This window comes from Gobio gobio (assembly GCF_949357685.1).
Source record: "Gobio gobio genome assembly, chromosome: 18".
Lineage (NCBI taxonomy): Eukaryota > Metazoa > Chordata > Actinopteri > Cypriniformes > Gobionidae > Gobio > Gobio gobio.
Window position 1 is genome coordinate 46,992,859 of NC_137111.1, and position 15,764 is coordinate 47,008,622.

Consider the following 15,764-nt stretch of genomic DNA (forward strand, 5'->3'; position numbering starts at 1 on the left):
TCATTTATAAAACTAAAATAATAGAGAACAGAACAGCTTCTCGATTCCCAACCCTAGCCAGGCACAAGGCTCGACATGATCTGAGCATCAGGGTCTGTTCTCATCCACACATCATCTCACAAAAACACAGCAGAACACTAAAGGCATGATATGAGAGAGCAGGAAGCGCCGGGAAACACTTGGGCAGCAGTGGCAGAGCTTGACTAGTCAGTCCATCGCTCGACTGAGCTTCAAAGTCACACCTGAGTCGCTCAAAACAAAAACTGAACACCCAAAAATCACAGATTCGAAGAGATCATTTTTCCACAAAAACAGCGCCGGACTCACAATCAGCTACAGGTTTTATTCAGCAAGGTTTTTCAAATAAATGCTGTTCTTTTAAACTATTCATTAAAGAATCCTGAACAAAATTCATCCACAAAAATACGAAGCAGCACAACTGTAATAATCAGAAATGTTTCTTGAGCAGCAGATCAGCACATTAGAATTAGGGATGCACGATATATCGGCCATCATATCGGTATCGGACGATACTTTTTTAATGTTAGTAGGGCTGCCCCACTAACCATTAGTTGACAATCACTAATTACCTATATATAATACATAACCTAATCAGCGCTGAAGCAATACAAAGCTCCCCACAGCAATGAGACTTATTGATCATGTTTTGTGCGTTTTCGGCTGCAGAGATTAAAGAGCACCTATCATGGCATTTAAAATGTTCCAAATATTGTTTTAGAAGTCCCCAACAACAGTTTTGCATGCATGCAATAACAAAAAAGACTTTAGTTTTCTTATAATATGCATTTATTTTTACCTGTTTTGACAGCGATTCTCAAATGATTCCTTTAGTGATTGACTTTTCAAAACCCCGCCTTTACGTGACGCTAATCTGCGCTGATTGGTCCGATGACCCAGTCAGTTGTGATTGGTATAGTCTGTGCAGATATTCTCGGAAACGGAACGCCCATCAAAGTCTTATAGTGACAGTAATTTGTTAATATGTGTCAGGAGTTATGAATATGAAAACCGCGTTGGTACTGTTTGATTGTAATATGAGCCTCAGCTGATCTCATTCATAAAAAAACTCCTCTATTCTCCTCACGAAGACTCGCGACAAATCAACATCCCTCAGGGCTTTTAGTTCAAAAGTGTGCAGATGAGGAGACATATTGATAGATTCTCATATGTCTGTGTCAAATTTCTAAACAGAGGAGTATTTTTTATTCAATACTTCCTCAAAATGGGCAGTTATAGCCTAATCATGAGCGATTGAGTCTCTTATGTGTTGTTTTCAATCATCCTGGCAGCCGGAGGGCGCTCTGTGCACATGTAGTCCATGTACAGACAGACGAAGAAGAACCATGTGCCATAATAGAAGTCCATAATAAAAGCTTCCTGAGATCGCGAAACATGCAAATAGAGACATTTGACGATTAAATAAACACACAATCGTGACGATGTATGGTTTGTCTTCAAGCCACTTAGTCTTCAAATGCTCATCCTTGGGCAGATGAAAGAAGTTTGCTTTTGAGTCGCGCTTCAGAACACAGGGTCTCGTGGCCATGATGTTTTCTAGTTTTCACTGGCGTCTTGGAGCGCAATAAGTGGGCGTATCGTATTCAAATAACTTGACAAGTTGACGTCATCTAGTCAGAGAAAAAGCTTCGGTCTTCTAACGATTCTTAAAAATGACTCCGAGTCTACTCTTACTTTTGAAAGAAAATAACTATATATACGGTGCACTGTCATATTTCAAAACTTTGCAGGATGTTTTTGTTCACTTAGATCTATGTTACACACTACATGAAAGGTAAATTTCAAAATTCCATGATAGGTGCTCTTTAAAGCTGCACAATATATCGAAATATCGCAAATGTACATATCGCAACGGCACGCAATATCTGAAGGATTTTAATAGGCTACTTCAGCATTGTGAAAAGTGTACGTTTTAGGTCGACGCATATAGCAGAGAATAGACTGGGCACACGACTGTTACTTATGTGACTTGCTTGACGTTAAAAAGAGTTATTCAACTTGGCGAAAAACAACTCCTTGCAGTCTCTTTTTGTTTGTTTACATTGATGTTAAAATGATATTGTCAGATTTGTGAAATTAATTTTTGCTAAAACACTGCTGGTCACTTTCAGAAGTTGTAGCGATGCTTTCTTTTCCCAGAAAGAATGTGAAACACAAAAATGGTATCATTCTCAAGTTTGAAATAATTTTTTATATATCGAGAAAATTTAAGTATTGAATATCGCATTATTTAACAAGGTATTGCATATCGCATTTTTGTTCAATATCGTACAGCCCTAGTCTCATCTCCGCAGTGGACGCGTCTATTTGCACGTTTCAGGATTACATCATCTGACAATATTTGTTTTCCACTTCATTTAAACGTAGACATTTCAATCTCTCTATAGATATATTTCTGATGTCTGTGAGGCAAGTATACGCCGAGTTTCAGTTCGTGACGCTCAAGTTCACTGAGACGGCAGATCAAGCGCATCCTGATTGTTTTCATTATTTCACAAAAGCAGGTTTTGTTGTTATTGTGAGCTTACAGAAATAAAAGAAGGCCTTTTCCAGTTTGCATTACTCCTGAATGACTCAAAATATTTTAAAGTTAAATGCAAACGCCGGCGCCTGTATGTCATGCAGTAAAGCGCGCTCTCCACACAGACACGCGTCTAATAACAGCGCACATGTATCTAGGCTAACATCAGAGCGAGCGGACTTGTAAAGTTGCTACTACTTACATGTTTCAAGTCACACAAAACATGGCAATGATGATCTCAGGTAGTGTTTATGTGCTTTATTTAATGTTTAAAGAGTGTCATGTGACTTTGAATATCATTTAGTGCCAGCTTTGTCTTACTAAAAGCAACAATGGATAGATATAAATATATATTCTATGACAAAGATTGTTTTAGTGACTCAGTATGTATTTTAGTAATGTTTAAATGGTGTAATATTTGTGAATTTGATTATGTATCCATTTCCTTGCGAGTGCCGTCAGGATTAATCGATGGCGCGTGTTCGTCTCAGCCATCGCACAGTCAATGTCCGTAATAGCTAGGGTTGGGTACCGAAACCCGGTATGTACCGGACCGAATCCGAACGCAGATTTCGGTTCCTCATTTCGGTGCCAAAATTCAAACGTGCTTTCGCGCTTTGGCCGAGCCAGAGACAGACGCTCAGCGCTGGTCACATCACAACTCATGACAACTATTCAGTGTTTTCAACCACATCATGTTTATTTCAGGTTTCAGACATTTAAATGCTCATAAGTACTAGCAAAAAACACACACTGATGTCTATGAAAACGGCTATGACAATCCTTTCAGGCGGTTATAATTTGACTAACGTTACGTGTTTTATTCACATCAGATAAATCCACATTATATAGTAACTATAGTTTACTCTATTCTTCTTCCAGTTCACTGGTCACTTTCATGTATTTCATGAGACGGGAATTAACTCAAGTGTTGTAAATCCGACAGATCCGATTCTGAGGCGCAAACTAACATGGCGCCGCCCATTGCGCTTTATAGATCAACTAACACACATTCACTCACACATTTGAACATCAGATAGTTCGTGACACAGTTAAGAAGTTTGTGAATATTTTGAATAAAAAGAAAAAAACGAAATAAACCCGATACAGCTGAGCTGTCAGCGCTATTGCGGCTGCTGTGTGTCATGTGAGAAACATGACGCGTCGCCATGGAAACATTAAGGCGATGCGTTCTAAAATATTTAGCCAGAGAATATGATCATATTTCAAAATAAAGCTGAAGCTGGTTAGTAGCAGACCAAGAATACAGACGACTGCTGTTATAACTGTAACTGTTAGGCTTGTTGTAGTTGGGTTAGGTGGCTTAGGTTTTACTGTGAATTTGTAAATAAGTCAAAAATAATTTGTAAATAAGTAAATTGTGTTTTGTATTTATTTATATTCATACATTTAAGTATACATTAAACTTTTAATAAATGGTTCAATTTAAATAAATAAAAAATTAAATAAAAAGCCATTTAATGTCATCCACCTCGTTTTGTGGCCTTTTTTTTAAAGTATCGGTTCAGGCAGCGTTTAGGCACCGGTACCGTTTTAAAAATATCGGTTTGGCACCGGAATCGAAAAAAAAAACCAAACGATACCCAACCCTAGTAATAGCTCATCATAACATACGTTGTCTTATTTTAAACCTGGCTTTACGAGCATTCAGAATACGCTTTAGTATCAGTGCTCGTCTCTTTTCCGCCGTTTCGTTCATTACATATTTAGTAAACTAGTACATAACCAGCAAAAGCAGCACAGCTTGAATCTCCTCGTCTCTGACTGGGAGGAGCAGTCGCGCACAGTCCCAAGTCTCTGGACTAATTTGCCTAATCTTCCCGGTACTTTAGACCGCAGTGGAAACGCAGACAGTAGCAGGTCTGGGGGAAAAAAAGTTCCTATAAAAAAAGTTCCTGGTACAAATTGCTCCGGATAATTTCAGTGGAAACGGGGCTATAATTGTGTGCTTGGGACATGGCTTTTAATGCCAATACTTTTGTTTTTGTAATCAGGCTCTCTAAAATTATATAAAAATATGTATTTAGATTTATATGCTAATATATCGTTTATTGGCTTTCAAATATAAAGAATTATCAGTACATTTTCACATCGGTGCATCCCTAATTAGAATGATTTGTGAAGGATCATGTGACACTGAAGACTGGAGTAATGATGATAAATTTAGCTTTGATCACAGGAATGAATTACATTATAATATATTCACACAGAAAACAGCTGTTTTAAATCATAATAATATTTCACAATATTCAATGGCATTTGTGATCAAATAAACTGAGCCCAAGCGTTTGAACGGTAGCGTTTGACGACACAATCTGCTCACAAACACACAGTACATTGTGGTATTTATGTTTATTTACTTATTTTAAAGATATTCAACCGAAATAACTTTAGCTTTATTCCATCACCAGCTCAAGAGTTGCTGAAATATCTCACAAATAAAATTCACAGCACTTCAATTCAATATCTGCATTTCTAACAGACGGGAAAAACAAAAAGTGCAGCAAAAATAAGAATGGAGGCTTTTTTTTGCTGGAGACACGTGGGATGGTTCAAGATAAGATGGATAAAGGGTGAGAGAGAGAGAGAAAGCAAGCTAAAAGCGCACACGCTTCGGCCAACATGCAGTTTCAGAAAGCGTGCGACTGACATGAGACGCAACCAGAGAGGAACTACAGCAGCATCATCCATCAAAACCAGTCAGATGTTGTTTCACAATACACTGTCATTATGCTGCGTTCACAACAAACGCGAATAGAGCGTCAAAATCGCGTCTAGTTGAACGCTTGAACATTTTGAATCCATTCGCACGCGTCCACAGCGAATTGGACGCGCGTATAAATCAAGAGTTTGAAGCGAAATAGACGCGCTCCAGGAGAAATATGTCATAAAACACAACTCTGCCTCTTTTCATTTTCATTAAAGATATTTATTAAACATTAATAGCCACACAAATGTGGTCCAGGCAACTCCTACATTATCTTCACTGCATGTATATTTAAATATCCTTTAAAAATAAAGTTATGAAACTTCTCTTTGCCCTCAGTCAAAACGATTTGGCAGACAACAAATTATAGATTCATGAGAGCAAAGATCGGCCGTTAGATCCACACAAGACGAATTATATCTCATGTTTAACCACTACAGGACATCAGAGCCAGTGGCAGAAGGACTGGCTGAGGAAAGGCTGCTCTCGCCGGGGTTAATGAGCGCTGCTGATCCACTGGATCTCACAACTCCAAAAACACAAGATCATTTTTTATAAATAGGCGCTCTCTTTATAAATAAACCACCGATTTGAGCTTTAAACCACTACATTCCCAACTGAAAAAGTCTAAAAACTACATTTTATGACACAATAGTAGTATTTTTATATTATGCGGGGTTTCTCATCACGTCACTTTACCATGTGACACCAGCGAGCAGGCTCCTGATTGGTTAACGCGGCACGAATTGATGGCAAAGATCAAATTTTTCAACTCAGGCGTTAGACGCGAATTCGCTTCAAACGCATGAATGCACAAAAAGCACCACTCGCGCAAGACGCTGAATCCGCATCCATCGCGCCGAAGGACCTCCAGACACGCGTCAACGCGTCTTTCCATTGACTTAAAGGGTTAGTTCACCCAAAAATGAAAATTCTGTCATTAATTACTTACCCTCATGTCGTTGGACACCCGTCAGACCTCCGTTCATCTTCAGAACACAAATGAAGATATTTTAGTGTAAATCTGATGGCTCTGAAAGGCCTCCATTGGCTCAATGGCACGGTTCACTCTCAAGACCCTTAAAAGACACTAAAGACGTCGTTACAAAGTCCATCTCACTACAGTGGCTCTACAATAACTTTATGGAGTGACGAGAATAGTTTTTGTGCGCAAAAAAACCCTAAATAACGACTTATATATATATATATATAACGAAGCGTTATGAATCAGTGAGTCGAATCATGATTCGGATCGCGTGTCAAACTGCTGAATCGACTCACTGATTCATAACGCTTCGAAGCTTCATGAGGCCGTGTTTTGAAATCGTCATCACTATATAAGTCGTTATTTAGGGTTTTTTTTGCGCACAAAAACTATTCTCGCCAATTCATAAAGTTATTGTAGAACCACTGTAGTGAGATGGACTTTGTAACGACGTCTTTAGTGTCTTTTAAGGGTCTTGAGAGTGTAAAGTGCCATTGAGCCAATGGAGGCCTTTCAGAGCCATCAGATTTACAGTAAAATATCTTCATTTGTGTCTGAAGATGAACGGAGGTCTGACGGGTGTCCAACGACATGAGGGGAAGTAATTAATGACAGAATTTTAATTTTTGGGTGAACTAACCCTTTAAAGGACAACACCGGTGAAAAATGAACCTAGGGGTAATTAACACACGGTTACCGAGTAGATCGTTCTCTGGGATGCGTTTTCATGAAAATCGAATGTAAAGAGTTTTATCTCTAAAAACAGATTAGCTTATAACGCTAGTATATGGGCATAGAATAAGTCAAATTAAATCGTTAGTTAATACCACTAACAAGGCTCAAAATTCCTATCGACCAGCTCACTTAGCACAGCGTTCGTGGCTCGACTTGACTTGTTTTCCAAGATGGCTCCTGTCTGTATACGCGTCTTTATAAAGTATCTTCTTATTGAACTGTTTGTACACTTACACAGTTCTCAATGCTTCGGTTTGCTTCGGACCCTCATTATGCTACCGTGTTAGTGTGAGGCTATTTTGAGCCTTGTTAGTGGTATTAACTAGCCATTTAATTTTCCTTACTCTATGCCCCATATACTAGCGTTATAAGCTAATCTATTTTTAGAGATAAAACTCTTTACATTCGATTTTCATGAAAACGATCTACTCGGTAACCGTGTGTTAATTACCCCTAGGTTCATTTTTCACCGGAGTTGTCCTTTAACATGTAAATCACTCGCTCCTGACGCTCTATTCGCGTTTGAACGCAGCATTAAGAGTTTTCATCATCTGACTTTTCTTCTCTCCGGCTTCGCCTGTCATGCATCCATCTCTAAGCACATCTGTTTTTTTTGTCGTTTCTCTCTCTCTCTCTCCTGTGATCATCTCCTTCAGAGATCCACAGAGCCATGCACTGAAGCTCAGAGAGGAAGCCACACCTACCCTGACAGATCTTTGCTGTCCGCCTCTTCCTCACACGGCTCCTCCTTCACGGCCTCAGTGATGTCACTCTCTGCTGCCGGTCCGCAGTCTTTGGGCTCTTCGTTCGCATCATTCTCCTCTTCATCAGCGGGGTTATCATCCTCTTCCTCCTCCTCCTCCTCCTCCTCCTCGTTTACACTGCTGACATCCGCTTTATCTTCACATGCGGCTGAGGTCACCGTCTTCTCCTCCTGTGGAGAAATAACACGTCACCCTCACTGATATGCTCTTGAAATTAATATGACATGACCCTAATTAATCTATGATTTAGCTACATTTGTAAACGCATCATTGTTTTTGATTCAGCAGATTGTGTTGGAGGGAAAAAAAAGCATGACTTATGAATATACATGAGGTCAGACAATCCTGCTGAGAGACAAAACACAAGGTAAAGCTGTTTGTCTTTCAAATTCAATGCTAGTTTACTGCTTAATGCACGATGTGTACTGTACACCGCCTACCAGCAGCTTGTGAAACAAGCATTTAGTTACACTATAAAGTTGCTAAAACCATGATGACGATATGTTTTAGATAATTACTGACCTCAAACTTTTGACAGTCTGAACAGCTTAGTTAAAGTGTTAAAATCATAGCTAGTGTGACTATAATACTAATCATAGTGGGTAGTATGAGTAGTATAAATAGTATGAGTAGTAGCAATAGTATGACTAGAGTAGTGTAACTAGTGTGAGTACTGTGAGTATTATATACAGTATGAAAAGTATAAATAGGGGGAGTAGAATGAGTCGTGGGAGTAATATAACTAGTATGAGTAGTATGAATAATGTGAGTAGTATGAGTAGTGTGAATAGTGTGAGTAGCATGAGTAGTGTGAATAGTGTGAGTAGTATGATTAGAGTGAATAGTATGAGTAGTGTGAATACTGTGAGTAGTATGAGTAGTGTTAGTGTGAATAGAATGAGTAGTGTGAATAGAGCGAGTAGTGTTAGTGTGAATAGTATGAGTAGTGTGAGTAGTGTTAGAGTGAATAGTATGAGTAGTGTGAATACTGTGAGTAGTATGAGCAGTGTTAGTGTGAATAGAATGAGTAGTGTGAATAGAGCGAGTAGTGTTAGTGTGAATAGTATGAGTAGTGTGAGTAGTGTTAGAGTGAATAGTATGAGTAGTGTGAATAGTGTGAGTAGTGTGAATAGTGTGAGTAGTGTGAGTAATGATTAGTGTGAATAGTATGAGTAGTGTGAATAGTTTGAGTAGTGTGAGTAATGATTAGTGTGAATAGTATGAGTAGTGTGAATAGTGTGAGTAGTGTTAGTGTGAATAGTTTGAGTAGTGTGAATAGTGTGAGTAGTATGTAGCAGTGTGAGTAGTGAGTAATATGAATAGTGTGAGTAGTATGTAGCAGTGTGAGTAGTATGCAGTAGTGTGAGTAGTGAGTAATATGTAGTAGTGCGAGTAGTATGTAGCAGTGTGAGTAGTATGTAGTAGTGTGAGTAGTGAGTAATATGAATAGTGTGAGTAGTATGTAGCAGTGTGAGTAGTATGTAGTAGTGTGAGTAGTGAGTAATATGAATAGTGTGAGTAGTGTGAATAGTGTGAGTAGTGTGAGTAATGATTAGTGTGAATAGTATGAGTAGTGTGAATAGTTTGAGTAGTGTGAGTAATGATTAGTGTGAATAGTATGAGTAGTGTGAATAGTGTGAGTAGTGTTAGTGTGAATAGTTTGAGTAGTGTGAATAGTGTGAGTAGTATAAGTAGTGTGAGTAGTGAGAAATATGAATAGTGTGAGTAGTATGTAGCAGTGTGAGTAGTGAGTAATATGAATAGTGTGAGTAGTATGTAGCAGTGTGAGTAGTATGCAGTAGTGTGAGTAGTGAGTAATATGTAGTAGTGTGAGTAGTGAGTAGTAGTAGTGTGAGTAGTGAGTAATATGAATAGTGTGAGTAGTATGTAGTAGTGTGAGTAGTGAATAATAGAATAGTGTGAGTAGTATGTAGTAGTGTGAGTAGTGAGTAATATGAATAGTGTGAGTAGTATGTAGCAGTGTGAGTAGTATGTAGTAGTGTGAGTAGTGAGTAATATGAATAGTGTGAGTAGTATGCAGCAGTGTGAGTAGTATGTAGTAGTGTGAGTAGTGAGTAATATGAATAGTGTGAGTAGTATGTAGTAGTGTGAGTAGTATGTAGTAGTGTGAGAAGTGAGTAATATGAATAGTGTGAGTAGTATGTAGTAGTGTGAGTAGTATGTAGTAGTGTGAGTAGTGAGTAATATGAATAGTGTGAGTAGTATGTAGCAGTGTGAGTAGTGAGTAATATGTAGTAGTGTGAGTAGTGAGTAGTAGTGTGAGTAGTGAGTAATATGAATAGTGTGAGTAGTATGTAGCAGTGTAAGTAGTATGCAGTAGTGTGAGTAGTGAGTAATATGAATAGTGTGAGTAGTATGTAGCAGTGTGAGTAGTATGTAGTAGTGTGAGTAGTGAGTAATATGAATAGTGTGAGTAGTATGTAGTAGTGTGAGTAGTATGTAGTAGTGTGAGAAGTGAGTAATATGAATAGTGTGAGTAGTATGTAGTAGTGTGAGTAGTATGTAGTAGTGTGAGTAGTGAGTAATATGAATAGTGTGAGTAGTATGTAGCAGTGTGAGTAGTGAGTAATATGTAGTAGTGTGAGTAGTGAGTAGCAGTGTGAGTAGTGAGTAATATGAATAGTGTGAGTAGTATGTAGCAGTGTGAGTAGTATGCAGTAGTGTGAGTAGTGAGTAATATGTAGTAGTGTGAGTAGTATGTAGTAGTGTGAGAAGTGAGTAATATGAATAGTGTGAGTAATATGTAGTAGTGTGAGTAGTGAGTAATATGAATAGTGTGAGTAGTATGTAGCAGTGTGAGTAGTGAGTAATATGTAGTAGTGTGAGTAGTATGTAGTAGTGTGAGTAGTGAGTAATATGAATAGTGTGAGTAGTGTGAATAGTGTGAGTAGTGTGAGTAATGATTAGTGTGAATAGTATGAGTAGTGTGAATAGTTTGAGTAGTGTGAGTAATGATTAGTGTGAATAGTATGAGTAGTGTGAATAGTGTGAGTAGTGTTAGTGTGAATAGTTTGAGTAGTGTGAATAGTGTGAGTAGTATAAGTAGTGTGAGTAGTGAGAAATATGAATAGTGTGAGTAGTATGTAGCAGTGTGAGTAGTGAGTAATATGAATAGTGTGAGTAGTATGTAGCAGTGTGAGTAGTATGCAGTAGTGTGAGTAGTGAGTAATATGTAGTAGTGTGAGTAGTGAGTAGTAGTAGTGTGAGTAGTGAGTAATATGAATAGTGTGAGTAGTATGTAGTAGTGTGAGTAGTGAATAATAGAATAGTGTGAGTAGTATGTAGTAGTGTGAGTAGTGAGTAATATGAATAGTGTGAGTAGTATGTAGCAGTGTGAGTAGTATGTAGTAGTGTGAGTAGTGAGTAATATGAATAGTGTGAGTAGTATGCAGCAGTGTGAGTAGTATGTAGTAGTGTGAGTAGTGAGTAATATGAATAGTGTGAGTAGTATGTAGTAGTGTGAGTAGTATGTAGTAGTGTGAGAAGTGAGTAATATGAATAGTGTGAGTAGTATGTAGTAGTGTGAGTAGTATGTAGTAGTGTGAGTAGTGAGTAATATGAATAGTGTGAGTAGTATGTAGCAGTGTGAGTAGTGAGTAATATGTAGTAGTGTGAGTAGTGAGTAGTAGTGTGAGTAGTGAGTAATATGAATAGTGTGAGTAGTATGTAGCAGTGTAAGTAGTATGCAGTAGTGTGAGTAGTGAGTAATATGAATAGTGTGAGTAGTATGTAGCAGTGTGAGTAGTATGTAGTAGTGTGAGTAGTGAGTAATATGAATAGTGTGAGTAGTATGTAGTAGTGTGAGTAGTATGTAGTAGTGTGAGAAGTGAGTAATATGAATAGTGTGAGTAATATGTAGTAGTGTGAGTAGTATGTAGTAGTGTGAGAAGTGAGTAATATGAATAGTGTGAGTAGTATGTAGTAGTGTGAGTAGTATGTAGTAGTGTGAGAAGTGAGTAATATGAATAGTGTGAGTAATATGAATAGTGTGAGTAATATGTAGTAGTGTGAGTAGTATGTAGTAGTGTGAGTAGTGAGTAATATGAATAGTGTGAGTAGTATGTAGCAGTGTGAGTAGTGAGTAATATGTAGTAGTGTGAGTAGTGAGTAGCAGTGTGAGTAGTGAGTAATATGAATAGTGTGAGTAGTATGTAGCAGTGTGAGTAGTATGCAGTAGTGTGAGTAGTGAGTAATATGTAGTAGTGTGAGTAGTGAGTAGTAGTGTGAGTAGTGAGTAATATGAATAGTGTGAGTAGTATGTAGTGTAATTAGGTTAATAATATACTACATCTCTTTACATAAATACTATTTTCTACTTAAAACTATCATTTCGTTATTTTTACTAACCCAAATAATGACTCGTCCGCACGTGAGGGGGAAAATAGGTTCCTTCCACTTAAGAGTTGAGCTCTTTTTATTTAAATATATCTCTTTACATAAATACTATTTTCTACTTTTAAAAATTTTTTTTCGTTATTTTACTAATCCAGTGTTTTGTATGTGAAGCTGTTTCACGTGAATATTACCACAGGAGTGAAGCACAAAGCTTTGTTTAGCCTACAAAGGATATAATGGTCAGAGAGCACTTTTTCATTCTGTTTTGTGATCTGGATCTGGTCACTCGATTTTCCGTTAATTTTAACAATAGGCCTAGTCCATTTTATCCCAATGGACATGGAAATCTCGTTTCTTTTCCCAAATCTTCACTTGCGTCGCCATTTTCACAGGGGATTATAAACGTTTCTTCCTTTCGTTTGCTTATAATTAAGTCTATTATAACTATTCACATCCTTTACTGTGGGAAAGTATAAAAAACACTGTGGGACGAATACCTTTTTACTTCAAATTTTATGTAACGCAGTTTGTTGTTGTTATTAAACTTGGTAAGGCGCGTCAAGTTTGGTTTATTTGAATAGCGCATTTCACACACACGCCGGTGATTTTAGTTTTGTTTTCTCTGGCAGTGAATAATCAAAGATTGCCTAAATGTCTTGACCCTGTGGAAGATAAAATCCGCTCTTCAGACATTTTACAACAAGTGTTGCCTTGCAACCTCAGGAGAAAACATGAAGATGAAGATATTCGAGAAGGTCTATCCAGCTCGTGTCCCACATTCCTCTCAAAGCGCAGAGCGGTATATGACGCATCTTCGCGGGGAAATGGTATGAATCAAATATTTTTCTTACTAATATTTCATTTTCTTATATTCTTGAGGTAACCATTATTTATTGAAAATCGTTTAAATGTTGAATAGGCTGTGTTGTTTCACTGACAGAAGTGCTAAAATAAACACGCATGCTTATGGATGTTTCAGCCTCAAATGATTTCAAAATGTAGGCTATATATCTGGCATAGACTACAGTATTTAAAATAGCATATATGCATTAGTTACATTCTCAATTTAATTTACAGAGCAATCCCTGCTAAGTGATTGTCGGTCAGCCCTAGTGAGTAGTGCGAGTAGTGAGTAATATGAATAGTGTGAGTAGTGCGAGTAGTGAGTAATATGAAAAGTGTGAGCAGTATGAGTAGTGAGTAATTTGAATAGTGTGAATAGTTTGAGTAGTGAGTAATATGAAAAGTGTGAGCAGTGTGAGTAGTATGTAGTAGTATGAGTAGTTTGAGTAGTGAGTAATATGAATAGTGTGAGTAGTGCGAGTAGTGAGTAATATGAAAAGTGTGAGTAGTTTGAGTAGTGAGTAATTTGAATAGTGTGAATAGTTTGAGTAGTGAGTAATATGAATAGTGTGAGTAGTGCGAGTAGTGAGTAATATGAAAAGTGTGAGCAGTGTGAGTAGTATGTAGTAGTATGAGTAGTTTGAGTAGTGAGTAATATGAATAGTGTGAGTAGTGTGAGTAGTGAGTAATATGAATAGTGTGAGTAGTATGAGTAGTATGTAGTAGTATGAGTAGTTTGAGTAGTGAGTAATATGAATAGTGTGAGTAGTTTGAGTAGTGAGTAATATGAATAGTGTGAGTAGTGAGTAATATGAAAAGTGTGAGCAGTGTGAGTAGTATGTAGTAGTATGAGTAGTTTGAGTAGTGAGTAATATGAATAGTGTGAGTAGTGTGAGTAGTGAGTAATATGAATAGTGTGAGTAGTATGTAGTAGTATGAGTAGTTTGAGTAGTGAGTAATATGAATAGTGTGAGTAGTTTGAGTAGTGAGTAATATGAAAAGTGTGAGTAGTGCGAGTAGTGAGTAATATGAAAAGTGTGAGCAGTGTGAGTAGTATGTAGTAGTATGAGTAGTTTGAGTAGTGAGTAATATGAATAGTGTGAGTAGTGTGAGTAGTGAGTAAAATGAATAGTGTGAGTAGTTTGAGTAGTGAGTAATATGAAAAGTGTGAGCAGTGTGAGTAGTATGTAGTAGTATGAGTAGTTTGAGTAGTGAGTAATATGAAAAGTGTGAGTAGTGCGAGTAGTGAGTAATATGAAAAGTGTGAGTAGTATGAGTAGTATGTAGTAGTATGAGTATTTTGAGTAGTGAGTAATATGAATAGTGTGAGTAGTATGAGTAGTATGTAGTAGTATGAGTAGTTTGAGTAGTGAGTAATATGAATAGTGTGAGTAGTGTGAGTAGTGAGTAATATGAATAGTGTGAGTAGTATGAGTAGTATGTAGTAGTATGAGTAGTTTGAGTAGTGAGTAATATGAATAGTGTGAGTAGTGTGAGTAGTGAGTAATATGAATAGTGTGAGTAGTGAGTAATATGAAAAGTGTGAGTAGTATGAGTAGTATGTAGTAGTATGAGTAGTTTGAGTAGTATGTAGTAGTATGAGTAGTATGTAGTAGTATGAGTAGTTTGAGTAGTGAGTAATATGAAAAGTGTAAGTAGTATGAGTAGTGAGTAATTTGAATAGTGTGAGTAGTGCGAGTAGTGAGTAATATGAAAAGTGTGAGTAGTATGAGTAGTATGTAGTAGTATGAGTAGTTTGAGTAGTATGTAGTAGTATGAGTAGTATGTAGTAGTATGAGTAGTTTGAGTAGTGAGTAATATGAAAAGTGTAAGTAGTATGAGTAGTGAGTAATTTGAATAGTGTGAGTAGTGCGAGTAGTGAGTAATATGAATAGTGTGAGTAGTATGTAGTAGTATGAGTAGTTTGAGTAGTGAGTAATATGAATAGTGTGAGTAGTTTGAGTAGTGAGTAATATGAAAAGTGTGAGTAGTATGAGTAGTATGTAGGAGTATGAGTAGTTTGAGTAGTGAGTAATATGAATAGTGTGAGTAGTTTGAGTAGTGAGTAATATGAAAAGTGTGAGTAGTATGAGTAGTATGTAGTAGTATGTAGTAGTGTGAGCAGTGTGAGTAGTGAGTAATATGAAAAGTGTGAGTAGTATGAGTAGTATGTAGTAGTATGAGTAGTTTGAGTAGTGAGTAATATGAATAGTGTGAGTAGTATGAGTAGTATGAGTATTTTGAGTAGTGAGTAATATGAATAGTGTGAGTAGTATGAGTAGTATGTAGTAGTATGAGTAGTTTGAGTAGTGAGTAATATGAATAGTGTGAGTAGTGTGAGTAGTGAGTAATATGAATAGTGTGAGTAGTATGAGTAGTATGTAGTAGTATGAGTAGTTTGAGTAGTGAGTAATATGAATAGTGTGAGTAGAGTGAGTAGTGTGAGTAGTGAGTAATATGAATAGTGTGAGTAGTGAGTAATATGAAAAGTGTGAGTAGTATGAGTAGTATGTAGTAGTATGAGTAGTTTGAGTAGTATGTAGTAGTATGAGTAGTATGTAGTAGTATGAGTAGTTTGAGTAGTGAGTAATATGAAAAGTGTAAGTAGTATGAGTAGTGAGTAATTTGAATAGTGTGAGTAGTGCGAGTAGTGAGTAATATGAAAAGTGTGAGTAGTATGAGTAGTATGTAGTAGTATGAGTAGTATGAGTAGTTTGAGTAGTATGTAGTAGTATGAGTAGTATGTAGTAGTGTGAGTAGTTTGAGTAGTATGCCACAGCAGACAGACCCTGA

The 15,764-nt window shown here is 37.2% G+C and overlaps 1 protein-coding gene across 4 annotated transcripts in view; it reads right to left on the reverse strand.

The window, feature by feature from the left end:
* Nucleotides 1–15,764, reverse strand: part of arid4b (AT-rich interaction domain 4B) — a 168,525-nt gene that overhangs the window by 30,085 nt on the left and 122,676 nt on the right. For all 4 annotated transcript variants that reach the window (XM_079843602.1, XM_079843604.1, XM_079843601.1 and 1 more), the window contains exon 16: nucleotides 7,713–7,942. In XM_079843602.1, coding sequence (XP_079699728.1) covers nucleotides 7,713–7,942 — 230 coding nt within the window. The remainder of the gene's footprint in view (nucleotides 1–7,712; nucleotides 7,943–15,764) is intronic.